The sequence below is a fragment of the Camelina sativa genome, chromosome 9 (assembly GCF_000633955.1).
Source record: "Camelina sativa cultivar DH55 chromosome 9, Cs, whole genome shotgun sequence".
NCBI classification, from domain to species: Eukaryota; Viridiplantae; Streptophyta; class Magnoliopsida; order Brassicales; family Brassicaceae; genus Camelina; species Camelina sativa.
The window spans coordinates 5,504,764-5,524,767 of record NC_025693.1 but is presented as its reverse complement, the minus strand read 5'-3'; the positions used below and the strand labels follow the sequence as shown (position 1 = coordinate 5,524,767).

The window sequence follows — 20,004 nt, the reverse complement described above, 5'->3', positions numbered from 1 at the left end:
CGTCAGAATCATCTCTTTCCCGAAGGAAGAGGGAGGTTCACGGCTGAGATTATGTTTTTTAAGAGTCTTGTTATTCAAAAGACTCGTTGCGCAAAAGGGTAAAGAGAAAAACTTAAAGAAAAGCCAATATTATTAACCAACTTTTAATTTTGGAAATTAATTACATTCTTTCTTTTTGGTTTTAATAAAATTGCTCAGTTATGTTAAACTTCTTTTTACAAAAATGTAGCAATATTCTCTAAGCCATCATCCAATTTATAAACTTCGTCGTTTCTTCGTAAAGCAATTTAGAGACCTTTTTTGTTTACCTAAGAAAGAAGAAGAAAAATCTTTAAAGTATGTGCGACACGGAGGAAGGCACTCTAGCAGCACGAGAAGAAGATGGCCTAAAACCGTCAGTCTTCGACTTCAAACCTGACTACAATCTTTACTTCAAGGGTTTAGTAAGCAAGGACTCATTGGCAGGATTTGGGGTCGCAATTTGCTGGCAAGATAATATCTTGTTTCAGATGAAGGGGTCCATCCATGACTCTGCCATTACAGTTTTGGAGGCTGAGCTTAGGGCATTGAAACGAGGACTAACCGAAGCCGTGAGTTTGGGGATGACTCATATCTCAATCTGCTGTGACGCTGATCAATATCAGATTTTTTATAATTTGGTAAAAGAATTAATTCCTTGGTTGACAAGTCTTTGAATATTTGCTTCAATGTTGCATGTAACTGATGATGTGTGTGCGTCTTAAATGTTTTTAATTAGGTCATGGGGAGATGTGCACCTGAGCAAGAGAGGATCGCATTGGTGATGGATGATGTGAAACGCATAAGACAACAATTGACATCTAGCATCCCTGTTCTAGTGACTGGAACTCAAGCTAGCTTTGCTTATAAACTTGCAATGGAAACAATAGTTTCTGAAGTCAGCATAAGTATGCCACCGCCACCTTCTCAGAAAAAAACTATCTGTTTGGATTTGAAAGGAGGTGAAGTCTCCGAATCTACTGAAAAAGATGGAACTATGAGATACCGCTTCAAAAGCGGTAAACCCTTTTGCATCAACTTGTCATGCAATGACGAGAGGTTGGAACCAACTCCAAATCCTACAGCTACGTGGCGTCAATGTAATAAGTGCCAACACATTATCGAACCATCATCGAAAGAACACAACATGGTTGTAATAACTTGCAGGTGCCATCTTTAATCACATTCTTTAGCTATATAACAATTAGATCCTTTGATTGGAATTCGACCAATTATGTTTACACCTACCCTACTAAAATTGTAATGTTTATGTTTGATTAATAGATGTGGATACACGTTTTGCTATGAATGTGGAATCGAGTGGAAGTCTGGAGGTTGCTCTCATCGTTCTGAATGTCTTCTTTTGGATGTCGTTATTACCATTTTGTTTTTGCTCGGCGTAATTGGTTTTGTTTCAGCACTATTAGAAAATATAAAGTTAATTTAAAATTGATTTTATGTTTTATGTTACTATCCTTCTGATGTGCCTTTATATAAAACAAACACAGCAAGCAAAGTAAAAGTAAATTCTAGTTTGCTGACATTTTAGTTTTACTAAGCACAATAGTGAAGAAAAAGGCTAAGGAGAATTTCTCAACTAGTACGACTGCTTAAACATTTGAGGATAAGAAGTGGTGACAGATGATGGAAAAGACAGTTAAAGGCTGAACAATCAAAATCTATATCATCAAAGCCAAATATAGCATTCTGTCAAAAGGAAAACTTAAAGAAAAGATAATCAACTTTGTAATATTCACAATACAACCAGCTGAAGGAGGAGGTTCACGGCTGAGATTATGCTTTTGGAGAGTCAGCATAAGCATATCTCATTCTCTGTTTCTGCTCAACAAGGATCTATCAAAACACTTTTGATGACCAGAATCATCTCTTTCTTGAAGGAGCAGGTTCACGGCTGAGATTATGCTTTTGAAGAGTCTTGATGTAGCTTCTCATAAGACCAAACTTGTTGCTCCCAAGCTCGTGGAAATAATCCCATGGATATATCCCTGTTCTATGCAAGTCATCAAACACTAACCTGAACCCTCAAAAAGATTTAGTCCCAAACCGCGTGAAAGTTATAAGCGAACCAAAAAACATAGGTTTCGAGTATCTTTATGATGACCTTACGGGTTTTGAAAGTACCTTACCCCGTAGTTTCCAACCGGTTCTGCAGACATGATTCCTACATACCGCCTTCCAGATATCACCTGATTGAGTAAACAAAATAGTTAGGCCAAATCTAAACACAGTAAGACTCATTGCGCAAAGAGTAAAGAGTGAAACTTAATAATTGCAACTTTGTCCCAAACAGTCTACATGTTGATTAGTCATGCAATCAATGGACAAGTAACCATAGGAGAGAAGTACAATAGCAGGACTCATAGCTAGGATTGCATTTTCAACAAAACCTTACAGAAGCTAGTCAGTCAGATCAGAAAGGTAGTAGCCAAACGCAAAGAAACAACACCACAACTCATTGCTACACCATTTCTCCATCCAGTGTAACTATATTATTGAAGTGGTTATACTTATTTACTTAAAAGCCAAAGAAGAGCACCACGTATTAGTATAACGAACTAGTTGTCAATAACTGTACAGGGGTTATGCAAAAGCCAAAGAGCCACCAAACTAGACTCTTCCTTTAACTAGAACTATAATCCATCTAGAACCAAGTATAAGTTGGGAGTAAGAACAAAGCTAAGCTAGTGGACCAAAAACAATAAGCCAAAATGAACCAAAGCAGCATCCAATGCTTACTCATAGGTAGTTATCAAATTATTGAAATTAGATTTGTCTAAAAGATGAGCTAAGAAAAGATATCAAGAGTCTATAAACCTCCCAAAAAAAAGTTATGTGGCTTAGAACCAATCTTTACAAATTACCTTTTCACCACCGATAGATCTGACTTTCCCATCAGCAGCTGGACTATGAATCCTCAAAAACTCTGATGAAAACTTGAACTTGGTTCCATCTGCATACTCTACCTCAACCTTCAGTAAAAGGGTATTTAACAATCAGATCCTAACACAAAAGATTGAATCAACGGGTGCCTATAACTTAGAATTCAAATTCCAAAAATTTCTGATCGCCATGGAAATCATAAGAAGAAACAGCGAAGCTTACGTGTTTGGGAGATACAATAGAGAATCCTGAGAGTTTTGGAGAGAGAGTAACATCGCTTGTGCTGTGAAGTCGTCGGCTTATCACTCTCGTTATCGCCAACATTTCTTTTCCCGGCGATACTGCCGGAGAAGATGATCCTAGCTCTAAACGTACTTTATTGGGCCTAATTGAAAGGCCCGTTGGGTTTAGTTTATATCAATTTATAATGAAAACGACGCCGGAAAGGAGAGAACAAAGTGCTGATTAGGACCTACTTCTGCGGCAATATAAGTACTGTTTTCAACCTTAGTCAAAGGCAAAGCAAAATCACGCCTCAAACGGCAAAATCAAAAAACAAAAATAATTTAAACTGGCTTCTAAATTCATAAAAGCTGTAAAAGAAATTACGACATGAAAAATAACACGCAACGTATCGGAATCTTTTTTTTTCCTTTTTACATTCCATTGAAGTAAAAGTTAAAAAAAAAAACGGTCAGGGAGAGTAAATTCGTGTTCTTAAAAAAGCAAATAAATTTATGATCAGAGGAGACCAATGGTTTTGTTTCAGTGAGCCGTCTTTTTTTCTCCTTCTCCAAGTTCATGACTTTTTTTCTTTCTTTTTTAATTTTCTTTCTCATATTCTTCTTCATAGGTCAGGAATAAATAAATAAAAGGAAAGTAAAATTCCTTATTTTTACCTTTTTAAAAATTCTACTTTCTTAATTGAGATAACAACATAATTAAAGAATTACACAATTCATAACTCTAAAATCATCAAAACAAAATCAGAAACTTTGACCGGTGAAGAAGCAGAGGAAGAACTATTAGAAGATTATAAACCTCACTTTTTTTTTTTACGGGAGAAAGCTAAAATAAACGGCAAGCGCCGGCGATTATCGGCGGCGTAAGAGATGAAAGTTCGTAGGAAACTAGGTGGTGGTTGCGGTGGAGACGTCGTTGTTTCGTGGCGGATGTTCTTCTGGTTCGTGATTCTGTTTGTCATCTCCTTCGTTCTCTTCTCCACCATGTTCATCTTTAAAGGTAAATTAATGAACCCGTACGGTTTCTTTTTTTCCTTTCAAATGATCAGAAACTGAAATTTAAATACTAACAGGGAGGTTTCGTCCGGTGGTTCGTTCGACGATAAGCTTCTCAACGGCTGTAACGACGAGGGCAGTTCTTGGCGACTCTGTAACATCGTCTTCTTCTTCTCCGGCGGTTACGATTCGTGAAGCGGTGAAGTTACCTGAGCAAACACTGGTTTTCCTAAAATACCCTCATTCTCGTCGGTTATTTACGAAAGACGATCTCGTCTGCGTTTTCTCCGATTCGTCGAAGCTACAGAAAACGTATCCGACGGCTGTGGACAAAGACAAATTCGGAGGTCAGATCGTACGGTGTCCCGAGACGCCACGTGGCTATGGCGTATCGCTTACTGTTTCGAGATGGACGTCGGATGAGCATCTCCCCGCTGGGCCAACTCACCAGTGGGATTGGCTTGTTTACGACGCCGTGATCGACTACGATAACTCTACGGTTGTTTTTGTCAAGGGGCTTAATCTACGGCCAGGAAAAGTTGCGGACGTGTCGAGATATGAGTGCGTGTACGGCTGGGATTTCACGAAACATAATCGGTTAATAAGATCAGATGTTATCTCTGCGGCTCAGGAGATCGTACGTTGTAGAACACCGTTGGCTGTTTTGGACCCCCCGAAAACGGCCCATGGGCCTGTTAAAGTCTCGGTTAGAATCAAAGGAGGAACTGGTATGCTTCCTTCGATCGCTCAACCGGGTCGGATCATTAAACCTCCAGGGAAGAAACCGTTTCAGATGTGCGTTTGCACTATGACGCGAAACGCAGCCGCGGTTTTGAGAGAGTGGGTGATGTATCACGCCGGGATCGGCGTTCAACGGTGGTTCATCTACGATAACAACAGCGACGACGACATAATCGCCGAGATCGAGAATCTCGTTAGCCGCGGTTACAACATCTCTAGACATTTCTGGCCGTGGATCAAAACTCAAGAAGCCGGATTCTCCAATTGCGCGATCCGTGCAAAGAGCTATTGCGATTGGGTTGCGTTTATCGACGTCGACGAGTTCTACTACATCCCTTCCGGTGAATCCTTAACGTCAGTCATCAGAAATTACACAACCTCCGACTCGATCGCCGAAATTCGAACGCCGTGCCACAGTTTCGGGCCGTCGGGTTTGAGATCTCGGCCTCGGGAAGGGGTCACGGCGGGTTACACTTGTCGTGTTGTTTTACCGGAGAGACACAAGAGCATAATCCGACCGGAAGCGATGAACGCGACGCTGATCAACGTCGTTCACCATTTTCATCTCCGGGATGAGTTCAACTTTACCGACGTGGATAAGGATATAATGGTAATTAACCATTACAAGTATCAAGTCTGGGATGTTTTCAAGGAGAAGTTTTACCGGAGAGTCGCGACTTACGTGGCGGATTGGCAAAACGAAGAGAACGTCGGGTCGCGAGATCGAGCACCCGGTTTAGGAACCCGTCCCGTTGAACCGTCCGATTGGTCGGAGAGATTCTGTGAGGTGAATGATACGGGGCTTAGAGATCAGGTCTTTGAGATGTTCAAGAATACTAAAACGCAGCGTTTTATTTGGGAGAAAACTGAAGACGACGAAGTTAGCTTTAAAATAGGTTCGTCGGCCCATAATAGAATAGCTCGAAAGATAAAAAAAACACTTTCATAAAGCCCATTAGCCAAAATTTAACCTCTTCGATTTTTGAATTTCTACAGTGGAATCTTTATTTCCTTGCTGTAATTTTTGGTCGAGTAGTGAAGTTAAAAGTAAATAAGGAAAATCAAATCTTGACAGCAAATGATCAAATTGATATCTTACCAAAAAAAAAATGATTAAAATGATAATTTCAAGAAAAGTCAACAGGCCCATCAAAGGCCCAGTTAAGATTTTGTTGCGAAGAAATCAAGATTTTTAAAAAGATAATCTGACCGTTGGGAAAAAGATTATCTTTCCCAATTTCTTTTTGTTTTCTCCCTCTTCTCGGGAGCGTTCTCTGGAAATCTCAAATCCTAGATCCAGAGAATGGTGAATGAAGCACCAACGAGAGTTACTACTAACCGATCCGGAGATGGATCGAAGGAGGCACCGATCGCGAGGGAGAAAAACGGTGAGAACGCAGAGATTTACATCAGTCCGAGATTCAAATCGGCGGCGGCTATGGCGGGTTGGGACGAAGAGGATTTGATCGCTAGCTTTGTGGTCGAGGATACACCTGAAAGAAGTTCTTCTAAGCGAAGGAGACGTTCCAATTTGTTGTTTATATCAACCCCACCTTCAGGTTCTTCAAGAAGGTAAACCAAAAAACTATATATATTTTTTTTTAATTAGGGTTTTTCAGAGTTTGAGAAATTGAGAAATTTGAGAAATGGGTTTTTCGAATTTTGAGAAATTGAGAAATCTGAGAAATGGGTTTTATGAAATTCGTTCGATTTTGTGAATCTCAGGAAGCAGCGAGTTAAGCAAAATCTTGTTCCGTTACCTGTTATTGATCTTGATAAAGTAATCAGACATGAAGGTACTTTGAAATTATGTTTATTTTGGAAAGATTAGGGAATTTATGAAATTAGTGGCAGAGATAAAGTTTGATTGAATCTGTTTTGTGGTTGGTAGAAGAAAGATCTGCAGAGAAGAAGAAGAAGAAGAAGAAAGAGATTGAAGCAGATAAACAAGAAGAGAAGAAGATAGTTAAAGATGACAAGATTCCGTCGGAGCAGAACTCAACTTCTGTTCTGCTTCCTTGCATAGATAAGCTTCGAGATGAATTGTCTTGCGCGGTATGAATCTGAATCTTGAGGCTCCTGAGACTGTTCTGTTTTAGTGCTTTTTTTTCGCAATTCATTGATTTTGGTTCGTGATTCTACAGATTTGTCTTGAGATTTGCTTTGAACCCAGTACTACAACTTGTGGACACAGGTAAATTAATTACAACACAGAGTTATTATCTTTTGTATGGTGAATTTGGTACTGAATAGTTTCAGTTTTGGGGTTCTTCTGTAGCTTCTGCAAAAAGTGTTTGCGATCTGCGGCGGATAAGTGTGGAAGGAAATGTCCTAAATGCAGGCAACTAATAGGGTAAATAGAATCAAAATTTATATGAGTTTCGGATTTAAGCTTCAAATTTCTATCTTACAATGTTATGTTGTTTTATCTATGCAGAAATGGAAGATATTGTACCATTAATACGGTTCTTTGGAACACGATCCAGCTTCTGTTCCCTAAAGAAGTCGAAGCACAAAGAGCTGCTTCTGCTGCTAACTCGAGAGGCAAGGAGACGCCGAGTCCTAAAGATCCTAATCAAAGGCTAAGAAGCAGAAACAGAGAAACTGCGTCGTTTCAAGAGAGGTTTCAGAGGGAGGATCTTTCGAGATTGCTTGTATCTGAAGAGAGAAGCGAGAGGAGCGAGAGAAGGAGTAGAAACACAAGTATGAGGTTGGACCAAGATAGGGATGCCGCATTAGCCTTGCGGTTGCAGCGGCAGGAGTTCGCCTCTGTGTTTGGCGTAACCACGCCTGAAACTTCTTCTTCATCGGTTTCTAACCTGTCGCTAGCAAGAGCTAACCTGCGAGCTATGGCGTCAAGAGCTGTTCGCAGGCAAGGGTGATATGAGATCATCATCTTCAATGACATTCATCACCATCTTTAGCCTGAACCTTCCTGGGATCTAGGCAGTTCTATAACTATGCATATGACAACAAAATCATTTGCTTAAACACATTGTAAAACTACATTATCATTCAGTTCCTTGTTCCTAAAGTTTCAAAAATCTCTTCAAATATCCATAGGCTGTTTTATCGATAATTTATAAGATTATGGACATCGTAAACAAATGGCTTGAGAAGATGAGATTTATTTAAAGAAAGAAGCTCGTTCGCATATTAGGAACCCAATTAATATGCATAAGATCTCAAGCCATTTGTATACGATGTTCATAATCTTTGTTTACAAATTGCTTGAGATCAAATTTTCAAAACGTAGAAATCTTGATCATGGAACATTGGTTGGTGATGAGTGCTGACAAAGACGAAAACAGAATGTGAAGGTTTAAATATCGTGAGATAATTAAATTAGTTTAACTTGTGTTCACCCTTCTTATAATAGCGTAAAAACATGAAATAGTAACTAAGTACCACATCGGTAGTTGTCAGAAATGCAATCTGATATATATATCGTAGAACAGACTATCCTATTGTCAAATGGTGTGGAGATAGAAAAGCTGTTGGTGCTTAATATATAGTGATGGTTTAAAGAGACCGAAAGAAAGTTTCAAGAACCATCCTGCGAAGAGAAGTATGAGCCCTTGTTATCAGAACTTTACAGCATTCAAGGCTGTCATTAATCAATTAACTAATTGTGCTTAACAAAATTTTTAGAGATTAATTTCAATACTGGAAGATCAAGCATAATGATACATGATATTACATTATACAATGATAATATCTTTTTATATTTAAATGGTGTATATAGAAGCAAAAATCTTACACAATTTATTTTGAATTAGTTAATTAAAATCAAATTTTTATTTTTAAAACATGATTTTTAATTAATATTAACATAGTTATAATTAATTTAATATAAACAAAAATGATCATAAAGGAAAAGCCGAAAATGTAGTAACTTTTTCCAATTTTTTTTATCTCAAAGGTTCTTTATCAATAGTTGAAGCAAAATTTTGCCACGATTAATCTTAGAAACTCAATCAGCCTATATATCGGTATCAGAGGTCTAATCTTTGATGATATTCTTATAACACAGTAGATGTTCCATAGTTTGCGCAAAAATATATCCTGTGTAAATGCAAGACTACTCATGAAATAGAAAACTAAAGCTAGTTGCAACAATTATATCTGGAACGTTAGAAATACAAGGTTTTTAGAATTGGATAGAGATCCCCAAGAATAATTACAACTGCCTGAATTAGAGGCTATAATATGGGATATGACACATGCTAAGGAACATAATTTAGATCAACAACAAGCTGTTCATTCATCGGAGAATTTAGATTTTACGGGACATTGTACTTCTATGCCTGGCTCTTAAAAAGAGATAACATATATTCGTTTACATGTTTAGGATGGTTTTCCTAATTTCAAGCTGATGTAGTCAGCTCTATTATGAAACGAGACATATCTCCCCTATACTCCAAATTCGAATTACTCATCTAGGTCACATATTGTACGGTCAACCATCAGAAGGTGATGATAGATTTTGTCACATACTATATATTCCAACTTTGTGAATATGGTGTACATGGACAAACTAGTCTTCTTACTCTTTTTAGTTGGAGAAGTTTGCGAGGAGTAATTAAGGAGTTGTTTATTTTTTTCTTTCCTACCTCGCTTATTCCTGAAAGTTTGAATTTCAAAGCGGATGGGTTATCATATAGTACTCTAGCTTGATGTAAGAATCAAAAATAACTTCGATGAAGACATCCATCTGACTATAAATATCAAACTGGTTGATGACCGGCGGCTGACGTACCATTCACATCCGCCAAATATGTAAACTTTATTTTCCCTTGTTATGACGAGCCCAATGGAGTTCCATGAGATACTCTAGACCTTTTAGAAACTTCCCCAATGAAGTGTAGCTAAACCTCATCACGCCAAATCCCGTGGAGTTCACAACTTACCTTTTCTGGTGGTGAAGATAAATTAAATCCTGAATGGTCAAAATTCTCATCAATTTTTGCGTGTTTTAGAGTCCTTCTAGAATAATGAGAGACTCCTAAGAACACTAATAACATGCCTCCTCAAGATAGCCTGATACAATGCGCACCAAATCTTGCCATATTTGGCCATGGACCACGCTTATTGCTCCAAAGATTATTTATTTTTAATGTTTGAGATTTGGTTGCTCTTTTAGTCCTATTATTGTTGTAGAAGAGCCTATATATGCTCATATTTGTCCCTTATAGCATTCACCCTTCTTCAAAATTATTAAGTAAAACGTTTAGTTTTGTTTCAAAGCCGCGCCATGGCTTTGTTCTTGTCCTTTCAAGCTTTCAGTGAGATTCCTTAAATCTTGTGTGATTTGTGGATTGATAACTTGTGTGATTCAAGTTGTTTGATTCGTTTATTGATTGTGGATTCATACAACAATTTCTCCATCTTCCATCTCTATTATCGTCCATCAAAGCTTGAAATTTTGCTTCCGTTGATTAAATTATTAGAGGGACTCCCCTGTTTGCATCAGCATGATTGTACCTGGAAAATATTAGTTAAGTAAACGTTCCACGGCCGGTTTGAATTTTTTTTTTTTGACCTCAAAGACACCATACTTTATTACGCAAGATCAAATAGGTTAGCCTCAGGAGCCAACCATTCCGGAATCTGCGAACTAACATTGGAAAAGATTGTTCCACGTGCGCGAGCGCTCTTAGCGTGACAATCGGCATGGACATTGTTTGTTCTAGCAATATAAGAAATTGAAAAATATGAAAAGCTCTCTCTCAAACTCGTGAAATTTTCCAACTCCGTTGCAAAGGCTGGCCAGTCTTCCATCTCATCAAGTATCTTGGGAATGCTTGAGCAGTCTGTTTCAAAGCTCACCTTCACGTAGCCACTTAGCAGCATCGTCTCCATCGCCCAGATTAATCCGTCCAGCTCGGCTTGGAGAGGAGATAGTTGTCGTGAAATTCCTTTGAGGCCATAAACCGATTGCTGAGCTCCTTGCAGCTCGAAACCCAAACCAGCTGTTCCATCAGTATCCTTCCAAGAGGCGTCAAAACGGCACACTAGAGCATCTCCTTGTGTTGTCTGAACGGCAGCCTCCTCCGTCTCGTCTTCCTCTAACTCTGTTCTTCCCATTTCCTGAGCTAACTTCCAGTTGACCGCTTCCGAATATGCAATATCTCGTGTGTCCGGTGGCAGAATATCTTTACTATTAAAAACCTTATTGTTCCTGGCCTTCTAGATGTACCAAAGGAGCCATGGGAACACCTCTAAAAGAGCGGGATCGAGACTCTGATCCTTTGCGCCCCAAAGGAGAAAATCAAGGTTTGAAAACAGAGAAGACCTCGGGAAAAACCCCGGAGCTGTTGGGATTTGTGATAAGGCCCATACCTAGAGTGCCGGTGGGCATTCGAATAGGACATGATTTATTGACTCTTCGTCCGCGCCACATCTCGGGCATGTGCGATCCGTTCCGCAGTGTCGATCAGCTAAACGACTACAGGTGGCGATACAACCAGATATCGCCTGCCAAATGAAGTGTTTAATCTTTCTTGGCGCCTTTAGCTTCCACACCTGGCTCTTAGCTCTTGTTAGACTTGGCTCCAAAACCTCCTGGTTCCCCGTATTCTCTTCTATCGCAAGTAAATAACCGGATTTCACCGTATATTGACCTGACCTTGAATGAATCCAAACATAATCGTCCAGCATGAATGTTCTACTCGGTTTTAATCCTAAGATCAAGGGAATATCTTGAGGTTCCACTAATTCCTGTAGCTTTTCTCGCTTCCATTCCTTTGTCTCGAAGTCTATAAGAAGATTTACGTAGAGGTGAGGGTCTTTAGGTCCGCCATTGTCCTTCGCCGGCCTAGCTGGAGTAGTAGGGATCCAGTTATCAGCCCAAACTCGTATACTGAAACCTGATCTGACATTTTTCCGGAGTCCTTTATGAAGCAGGGGTTTTGCCGCCATGATACTACGCCACCCAAACGATGGGGAGTTTGCCTTCGATACGTCCATCGGGTTCGAATACCGGAAATAGCGTCCTTTGAGAACCCGGGAGAGAAGCGAGTTCAGATATCTTAATAGCCGCCATAATTGTTTTGCTAAGAGTGCGAGATTGAATTCCTTCAGCTCTCGAAAGCCTAGGCCTCCTTTATCCATCGGGACACATATTTTGTGCCAAGCAATCCAATGAAGCCCCTTACTATTGGTCTTGGTACTCCACCAGAATTTAGCAATGGCTCCCCTAAGCTTTCCAATTATATTTTGACGCAGCAGGAAGCAGGACAACATAAGACGGGATAGCTTGGGCAACTGATTTTATAAGAACCTCTTTTCCACCTTTCGAAAGGAGTTTTGCCGACCATGCATTAATTCTTGAGTTCAGTCTATCATGAACAAAAGAGAAGACTTGTTGCTTGGATCCACAGATTGATTCTGGTAATCCTAAGTACATTCCCATGCCTCCCTCCTTTGTAATACCAATGGCCGACTTTTCTCGGTTTAGTTGTTGCCCCGAAGCCAAACCATAGCTATTTATAATTTTTAAAAGCTCATTACATTGCTGGATGTCCGCTTTACAGAAGAAGAGGCTATCATCAGCGAAAAGGAGATGTGATACCGGAGGGCTTCCTTGTGCAATCTTTAAGCCTGTGAGACGGCCCTCATCTTCCGCCCCTTTAAGTTGGGCAATCAAAACTTCGGTGCAAATAATAAACAGGAAAGGAGAAAGGGGGTCTCCTTGCCGTAATCCCCTAGATGGTACTATGCTTCCTTTGGCCTCTCCATTTAGGAGGACTTTGTAAGAGACAGTAGAAATACATTGCATGATCCAGCCAATCCATTTGCTATCAAAACCAAGCTTCCTCATCGCCGCTTCCAGGAAGGACCATTCTACTCGGTCGTAAGCCTTGCTCATGTCTGTCTTAATGGCTACAAATTTTTAGCGACATATAGGGTTTGTCCTCAAGGCGTGGAAATTTTCTTGCGCCAGTAAAATATTATCGGTGATTAACCGCCTAGCCACAAAGGCCGATTGTGTCTCCGAAATAACCTTCGGGAGGATTTTCCGCAATCGATTGCTCATCACCTTCGCTATGATTTTATAACTCACATTGCATAGGCTTATCGGTCTGAATTCTGTCATCGCTCTCGGCCTTTCATTCTTTGGGATGAGACAAATATTGGTTTGATTTAGCCGTGGATCAAAGCTCCCCGTCACAAAGAAATCTCGTACCATAGAGATGATATCTTTTCCTACCACATGCCAAAACTTCTGGTAGAAAAGACTTGTCATTCCATCTGGCCCAGGGGCTTTGTCCGGGTTAATCCCGAATAATGCTTTCTTGATCTCGCTATCCGATGGCTCACGAGTGAGTACATTATTCATTTCCGGGGATACCTTCTCAGTAACATACTGGAGAACATCATCGGTACCACTTACACTCGAGGCTGAAAAAAGAGTTTCAAATAAACTAACCGCCACCTTTTCTATGTCTTCATCTGATTCCGTGAGACCTCCTCTTCTGTTCTCAATACTAATGATCCGATTCCGAGCTCTTCTTTGTTTAGTACTCGCATGAAAATATTTAGTATTCCGGTCCCCCTCTCGCATCCAAGTTGCCCGGCTCTTTTGTCTCCAGTAGATCTCCTCGTCCCGAAAGGCTGCGCAGAGTTGCCATTTTAGCTGCAGCTCCTCTTCTGCTGTAACCGAGTCCAGACCTTAGGCTTCGTCAATTTTCGTTTTGAGCTCCTCAATCTTTTTTTTTGAATTTGACGGATTGTTCTTCTTCCATCGACAAATAGCTTTACGACAATCTGCAATCTTAGTATGTAGGTCTATGGGACCTAAATGATTCTTCTCAGACCAATTATCCTCGATCAGTTTTTGGAAACCCTGTTTCCCGAGACATCTTTTTATCAAACTTAAAGCTTCTTTGAAACCGATGATTCTGTGACTTAATTCTAGCTAGTACATGCCGATGATCTGAACCCCATAATTTTAGATACTCCACATCAGTGTGGGAAAATCAGCTATGCCAATCTTCATTGCCCACAGCTCTATCTAAACGGCACTGGACCCTACCCCTCCGTCGCCGGCTAGCCCAGGAAAAGAAATTGCCTCTGTACGGGAACTCTATCATACCACAATTTGCTAGCATGGTCCTAAAGGGGATGAAAGTAGCCTCCGCTCTACGACGTCCTCCACGTTTTTCTTGATTCCCAATGATTTTGTTGAAGTCCCCGATCATGAACCATGCTCCTTCTCTATCAATGCTCATCCTCGTCAGATGTTCCCACACATTTTCACGGTATGTAATAACCGGATCACCATAGACAAAGGTCATAAACACCTTATGTCCCTCAATGGTTGTCTCAATATCAATCATACGATTGTTGGAATATAGAATTTTTACATCAGGAGACTCCATATAAAACAATGCCAGGCCACCGCTTCTACCCGAGGGTTCCACGGTGAACAACTTATCCTAACCAAAAGAAATTTGAATGTTTTGCATAAAAGAAAAATGTTAGAAGAACTGATCCTTGCTGTCGTAAGCCTATCCACGGGGTCATGGGGGTTTTTTATCTTTGGTCGATATATCCTTGTGTAATCCTCCTTCCCATTCTTATAGGGATAATCTTTATACCTACTCCCAAATTCACTAGCCTTTGTATCAAGCCGAGTTCGAGGCCTGTAGTACCTCTCATTGTTGAGATCCGATATAGTACGCTGAGAGTCAGAAGCTTCAACTCTCTCCTTACCCTTACGCCTATTCTCCTTCGCTTCTAGCTCAACAAACCCAGTACCACAACTGTCGGATCTCCTCTGTATATTAGACACGGAGGCAAGAGAATCTTCAGTTCTAGAAAGAGCTCGACGTCTCCTATCTTCTGCATAAGGATGATACCTCTCCCGATATTGGGATAATTGGTCTCTCTTGGATCATCCAACCGTTGCGAAATGCTCTTTTGTCTAATATCCTGCTTTTGAAAAGATTCATCCCGAATCAACCTTCGCTCCAGAGACCTTCCTTTTGGGGAATTCCTATCGCCTTCTCTCTTTCTGTTAACCTCTACTTCCTGCCCTGCTGTCGTGGAAGCTCGACCCTGTTGGTTACCGTAGAGACTTTTGAACTCCTCCGTAGCCGCGTATGCCTCTGCCCGAAGTCTTCTGTTTTTTTCTCTATCGGCCTCTGTCAGCAGTGGGAATGTCCTCTCTTCATGGGAAATCCTCTTACAAGTGAAACAGTATCGGAAAAGGCCTTCATAAGCAAGAGACACCTTCACCACATCTCCATTATCAAAACCAACTTTTCGTTCAAACTGTAGCGGCAGATCCCCATTTAAAGAAACCCTAACTCTTTCTCTAGGTACGTCGGTTGCTAGCACTGTGCCTAGGGCTTCTCCAATACTTTGGTACGCAGCAAGCTTCCTGTAGTGTTTCGGAATTCCCGAGATTTTTACCCAGAAGACCATTGAACTTGGGAAGTCCTCCCGAACATTTGGTTCCCATCTTTTGAGGGCAAAACTCCATTGATTAAAGTGACATGGCCTTCTCGCCAGAACTTTTCCCAGGTCGGCACCATCTTCAAAATCAAACTGGAATTTTCCATTCCCCAGATTTGTTCCATGTACTCTTCCCTCAACGTCCCAGATTCTTTCCTTCGGCATAAAGGTAATAAGGGCATTGATACTGCGACTACCTGTATGGAACATCCTGCCCACGAGAGAGTTCTGAAACTTCTCTATCAGATCAGAATTATCAAAACGAGGAATCCGTATGATGTCATCTTCATCTTCTCCACTCCGGCTGGACCCCGCGGTGGTCACGGAACCTCGTTGTCTCAACACTTCTTCTCTCGGTCTGCTGGACTGCCCAGATCTGGCCTCCCTGTGTCCACTGCTTGTAGCCTTCTCCTTGAGGCGTGAATCCTCCGACCTTCTTTGTTCGTGACTTCTCGAATCTCTATCTCGATTCATATTCAGAAAAACTCTCGCTCAACGAGGAAAAAACTATGAAACTATAGATCTCTGGACCAAAAAACCTTATTGTAAAGAGGAATAATAACGCAGATACTAAAAGACGCACAAAAGCAAGAAAAAACACTCGAGGGTCGAGGAAAAAGCTTCCAACTTCACAGATTTATGGGGATCAGGAAGTCGGCGCCAAAATCGCCTGGTCGCTCTCCATTAGGGTTTAGATCAAGATGAGCACATGTCGCGAGTCATTGGATAACAATAATGTTTTGTAAAAGTCGTTTGAAATTATGAACCGTTTTAGTTATATGTAATAAGCAGCTAACAGAAGAAATTAAAAACCTCATAAAAACTTCAAGTTGTAATCGAAGTTTTTATGTATCAATTGCAAAAAATGATACTAATTTTAATATTTGTTTCGGCTATAATAAACGAGGTTAAATATTTATGTCCATTCTAAATAGCTGATGCTAAGACAATATCAGTTTTAAAAAATGATTCAAATAATTGTATATTTTACAATTGAAAATTTAAATCAAATATGAATAATCAATAAATTTAGTGTTAGTTTTTAGAAATAATAATAATAATTTTACTATTTCAGTAATCAATAATTATAAATAAAATTATATAAAATCATAAATTTCATAGAAACAAGAATACATTGTTCAGAATTCAAAAACAAATCCCAAAATCATAAACTACTTTTGTTCCTAATTCACCATAGCCTTTGAATCTCATGCTGAAAATCCTTTGGATCTTTCCATCAACGGTGAGTCATAGAGACATATGTCTCTATAATCTCTGTCACGCCCTCTCAGCTCCTTCTAGGCCTCATAATCCTAAAAATATTAATTGACATCATCGAAAAAATATTTACATTGTGCTTTATGTTTTTATCGTTTTCATGGTCTCTCTCACCATCCTTCAACATCTTGATATCAAAAGCTGTAGTAAATGAAACCACTGTGACCTTAGCCTGAGGATTGTACACTGTTGACATTTTTTTGCGTTGTCTTCTACGATCTTCTTCACCAGTTACACAAAAGTAGACATGAACGATTGACGCTCTAGGGATGGTGGCATGGTTTTATGTTCCTTTCTTTTTAGGGTTTCATTATTTTTGGTGTGCGTGGATGGCATACGAAAGGGAAAATCACTGCAAAGTTAATAATGTATTAATAAGTTATATTGATAAATAAAAAAAAAGATGAAAAGGAGAAGAAGAAGAAGTGTCGACACTAGAGTCGACTGACACTGGCCACCTGGTGTCGACCAACACTGGTCACCTGGTAACGATCGACACCCCATTTCGACAACCCGAAAACCCTAGCAGTGTCGACCGACACTTCCCCTTGGTGTCGACCGGCACTTGCCAAAGTCCTTACACCGTCACTATCTTGGTGTCGACTGACACCCTCCTGGTGCCGATCGACACTGATCTCGCAGCTACGTTCACTTCGAGACTGAAGGTCCGAAATCTGACTTACACCGCCTCCAATGCGGCCAAGATTCACCCTGAAGTCACAATAGGCCATAGGAACCACAAAAAAGCAAGGAATCAATCAAAACACTCATAGAACATAAAAACAAAGAGCTTATTTAAGTGATAGTATTGCACTCACCTCTTAAACAGAAAGTTTCTGACCAACAAACGAAGAACCAACACCACAGTAAGTGTCCAACACGTTCCTATCCCCATATCACCACTCCATAAGAACAAATCTCTCAAACAAAGACTTAGAACTCTCAGGAACACTTCCAAAACCTTTCTCTCTTTTTTTTTTCACCGGGAACGACATTGAACAGCTACAAAACCCTCAAGTCGACATTTTCCCTTAAACATCCCGGTTTAGGGCTTTCCAAACCCAACCGTTTTAATTCGACGATTTAAAACTACACCGACCGAACCGGAAAAATAATGGTGTCGATCGATACATATCCTAAAACCATGGAAAATGGTTCACGGATGTTAAATTAAATTTGACATCAAAATTTTTCTATGTTAATTTTGAAATATTTATAAAAGTATATTAGGAAAAGAAGTATACATTATATAATTTGAAAAATATATATATTTTTTTAAATTAAATAAATTATAAAATGGCATGTAATGTAAATAATATTAATTATTGAAGATAACTTGCAAAAATGTGTCTCGAACTCTCTGGAGACGGAATTATAAACATCATCGTTTCTAATAAAGAGGGAATATCGAAGATAAAAAAGAGTCTTTTCATTATAACACATTTTCTCACAAAATTTATATATTTGTATGGCTAAGAAATACTTTTTACATTGTTCCATAAATTTTAACACCAAAAACCCCTCAACACTGGGAGCAAGATCTCTGCCGATCGTTTCTCAAAATTGTGAAAAATTGCGTGGCTAGGATCTAATTATTTTCAATCTTCAAAGCCTCCTAACTAGCTTCGTTATCACCGTCTTGCTTCATCACCATCGTTACTATACTCTTCACCGTAAGGCCTCCACTTTCTACTCTCTGACTCAACCACATTAGAAACAAACTGGTTTATAGCCAATTTTCAACTTTACTTCAAAACAAACGCTTCTTCTTTATTGGTTGTCTTCCTACGTCGAAGAGTTCAGTAATTGCCTCAGTTTCTTGGATGTTTTAGATATTTTTCCTTAAGATTCACAAAACAAAGATACTAGTTTAATTTTCTGCTTATGAGACTTGTATTTATAAAAGTATAGTTTCCCCTTTCAAACAAAGAAAAACACTTAATCTAAATTGGTACCACTTCTCTTTTATCCTACTATATTAATTGAGAAGTACAAATATGAAACTAACCTTAAAATGTGTAAAAAATTACATTCAATTGCCATTAGAAAAATTTAATTAAGTTTAATTAACTAATTTAAATAAATATAATTAATTAAAAATAAAAACACTCACAGATAAAATCTGAAAAAAATCTAAATAATCTAAAAAAATATTTTTTTTTCTCTAATAAATTATGGACGAAATTACTAATTATTTTTTAAAAAAAAAAGTTATATAAACCAATCAGAATTTTAAAAACTAAGATTTTATATCCAAGTATACAATACAATTATTTTTAATAACTAAATTTAAAATTTTTGTTAACATCTCAAATTATGATGCTCCTATCATATTTATTTTATTTTATTTACAAAATTTTTAGAATTTTCATCTAATACTTATAATTAATAAAATGCATATTTTCTGCATATGTTATGATTTGAATTTTTTAAAACGAAGATATATAACTTAATGTATGAAAATGTGTGTTTTAATTTCCACATTGGCGGGTTGGTAAAACTAAATTTATATAGATGAAAAATTAATAATTTTTATTTGCTCACAATTATAATATTAAAATTACTATTTTATATTTGACAAAATAATGATGCAAATACAACAAATAAACAATATAAACTGTAATAATACGTCAAAAATAAAATATTATAATATTCTAAAATAATTAGTATTCAAATAGACTAATAGATTTACATAACAATTAAAAATAAATATTATCTCAAACAAAATATTTTTTTAAAAAATAATATAATAATAATTTTTATTATTATTTTATAAATTTTTTAAAAAATGTTGACCCGTGCTTTAAGCACGGGATATATCCTAGTATATTGTAAATGAGTAGAATATGTAAATATGTTAAAGGGAAATAGTGGAAGAATAAAAAAGTAACTTCTTATTTTGAAAGAACAATTTCGAAACATGTCTAAACTTTGATATAAAGTAAATTGTTTTTTTTTTCCTTTGAAATTTGGTTTAAAAGCAAAAAAAAGTTCCAAAAAAGTACTTTTGGTTTCTAGAATTGTTAGTTGTATGAGGACTGTTACAAAAATAGGCACATGTAGGTGTATATGAGAAAATCAGACACAATTTATCATTATAAAAAAACACATTAAACACAATCAATCAAACCAGACTACTGTAACAAACTAACCCAAGACAAAATTCTCAACCTTAGCTACCTGGCACATGATTAGACCACAACACCCTCCTTGTACGTGGGCAAAAGGGGTGTGGTTCTCTCACTCGACACCAAAATATTCCTTTGTCACTTGGCTTGCTGCTCTTAATAGACTCTCGACTGGTGATAGAATTATTCTTTGGAATTCTGATGCCGACGGTGACACAAGGAACCATCTGTTTTTCTCC

At 38.5% G+C, this 20,004-nt stretch overlaps 2 protein-coding genes across 4 annotated transcripts; one reads left to right on the top strand and one right to left on the bottom strand.

Annotated features, from left to right (window-relative positions):
- On the bottom strand, positions 1,651–3,314 carry LOC104710558. Of its 3 annotated transcripts, none has more exons than XM_010427182.2 (4): positions 3,142–3,314; positions 2,901–3,008; positions 2,161–2,225; positions 1,651–2,029 (listed from the first exon to the last, which is right to left on the bottom strand). In XM_010427182.2, the coding sequence occupies exons 1-4, from the start codon at positions 3,241–3,243 to the stop codon at positions 1,900–1,902; spliced, it is 405 nt and encodes a 134-aa protein (XP_010425484.1). In that variant the 5' UTR covers positions 3,244–3,314; the 3' UTR covers positions 1,651–1,899. The 3 variants fall into 3 exon arrangements, with proteins under 3 accessions (XP_010425484.1, XP_010425483.1, XP_010425485.1); XM_010427181.2 differs by having other exon boundaries at positions 1,651–2,053; positions 3,142–3,313; XM_010427183.2 differs by having other exon boundaries at positions 1,651–2,024; positions 3,142–3,313.
- On the top strand, positions 3,761–7,942 carry LOC104710557 (glycosyltransferase family 92 protein RCOM_0530710-like). Its single transcript, XM_010427180.2, has 8 exons — positions 3,761–4,161; positions 4,235–5,778; positions 6,193–6,470; positions 6,624–6,694; positions 6,790–6,953; positions 7,043–7,092; positions 7,177–7,251; positions 7,336–7,942. The coding sequence occupies exons 1-8, from the start codon at positions 4,032–4,034 to the stop codon at positions 7,778–7,780; spliced, it is 2,757 nt and encodes a 918-aa protein (XP_010425482.1). The 5' UTR covers positions 3,761–4,031; the 3' UTR covers positions 7,781–7,942.

Excerpts from the sequence above, each read along its gene's own strand:
- LOC104710558 (XM_010427181.2), bottom strand. The coding sequence starts at position 3,243 with ATGTTGGCGATAACGAGAGTGATAAGCCGACGACTTCACAGCACAAGC. Across the intron at positions 3,009-3,141 it reads CTATTGTATCTCCCAAACAC|GTTGAGGTAGAGTATGCAGA; the intron begins GTAAGCTTCGCT and ends CTTTTACTGAAG. Across the intron at positions 2,054-2,160 it reads GTTGGAAACTACGGGGTAAG|GTTAGTGTTTGATGACTTGC; the intron begins GTACTTTCAAAA and ends TTGAGGGTTCAG.
- LOC104710557 (XM_010427180.2), top strand. The coding sequence starts at position 4,032 with ATGAAAGTTCGTAGGAAACTAGGTGGTGGTTGCGGTGGAGACGTCGTT. Across the intron at positions 4,162-4,234 it reads CACCATGTTCATCTTTAAAG|GGAGGTTTCGTCCGGTGGTT; the intron begins GTAAATTAATGA and ends AAATACTAACAG. Across the intron at positions 7,252-7,335 it reads AAATGCAGGCAACTAATAGG|AAATGGAAGATATTGTACCA; the intron begins GTAAATAGAATC and ends TTATCTATGCAG.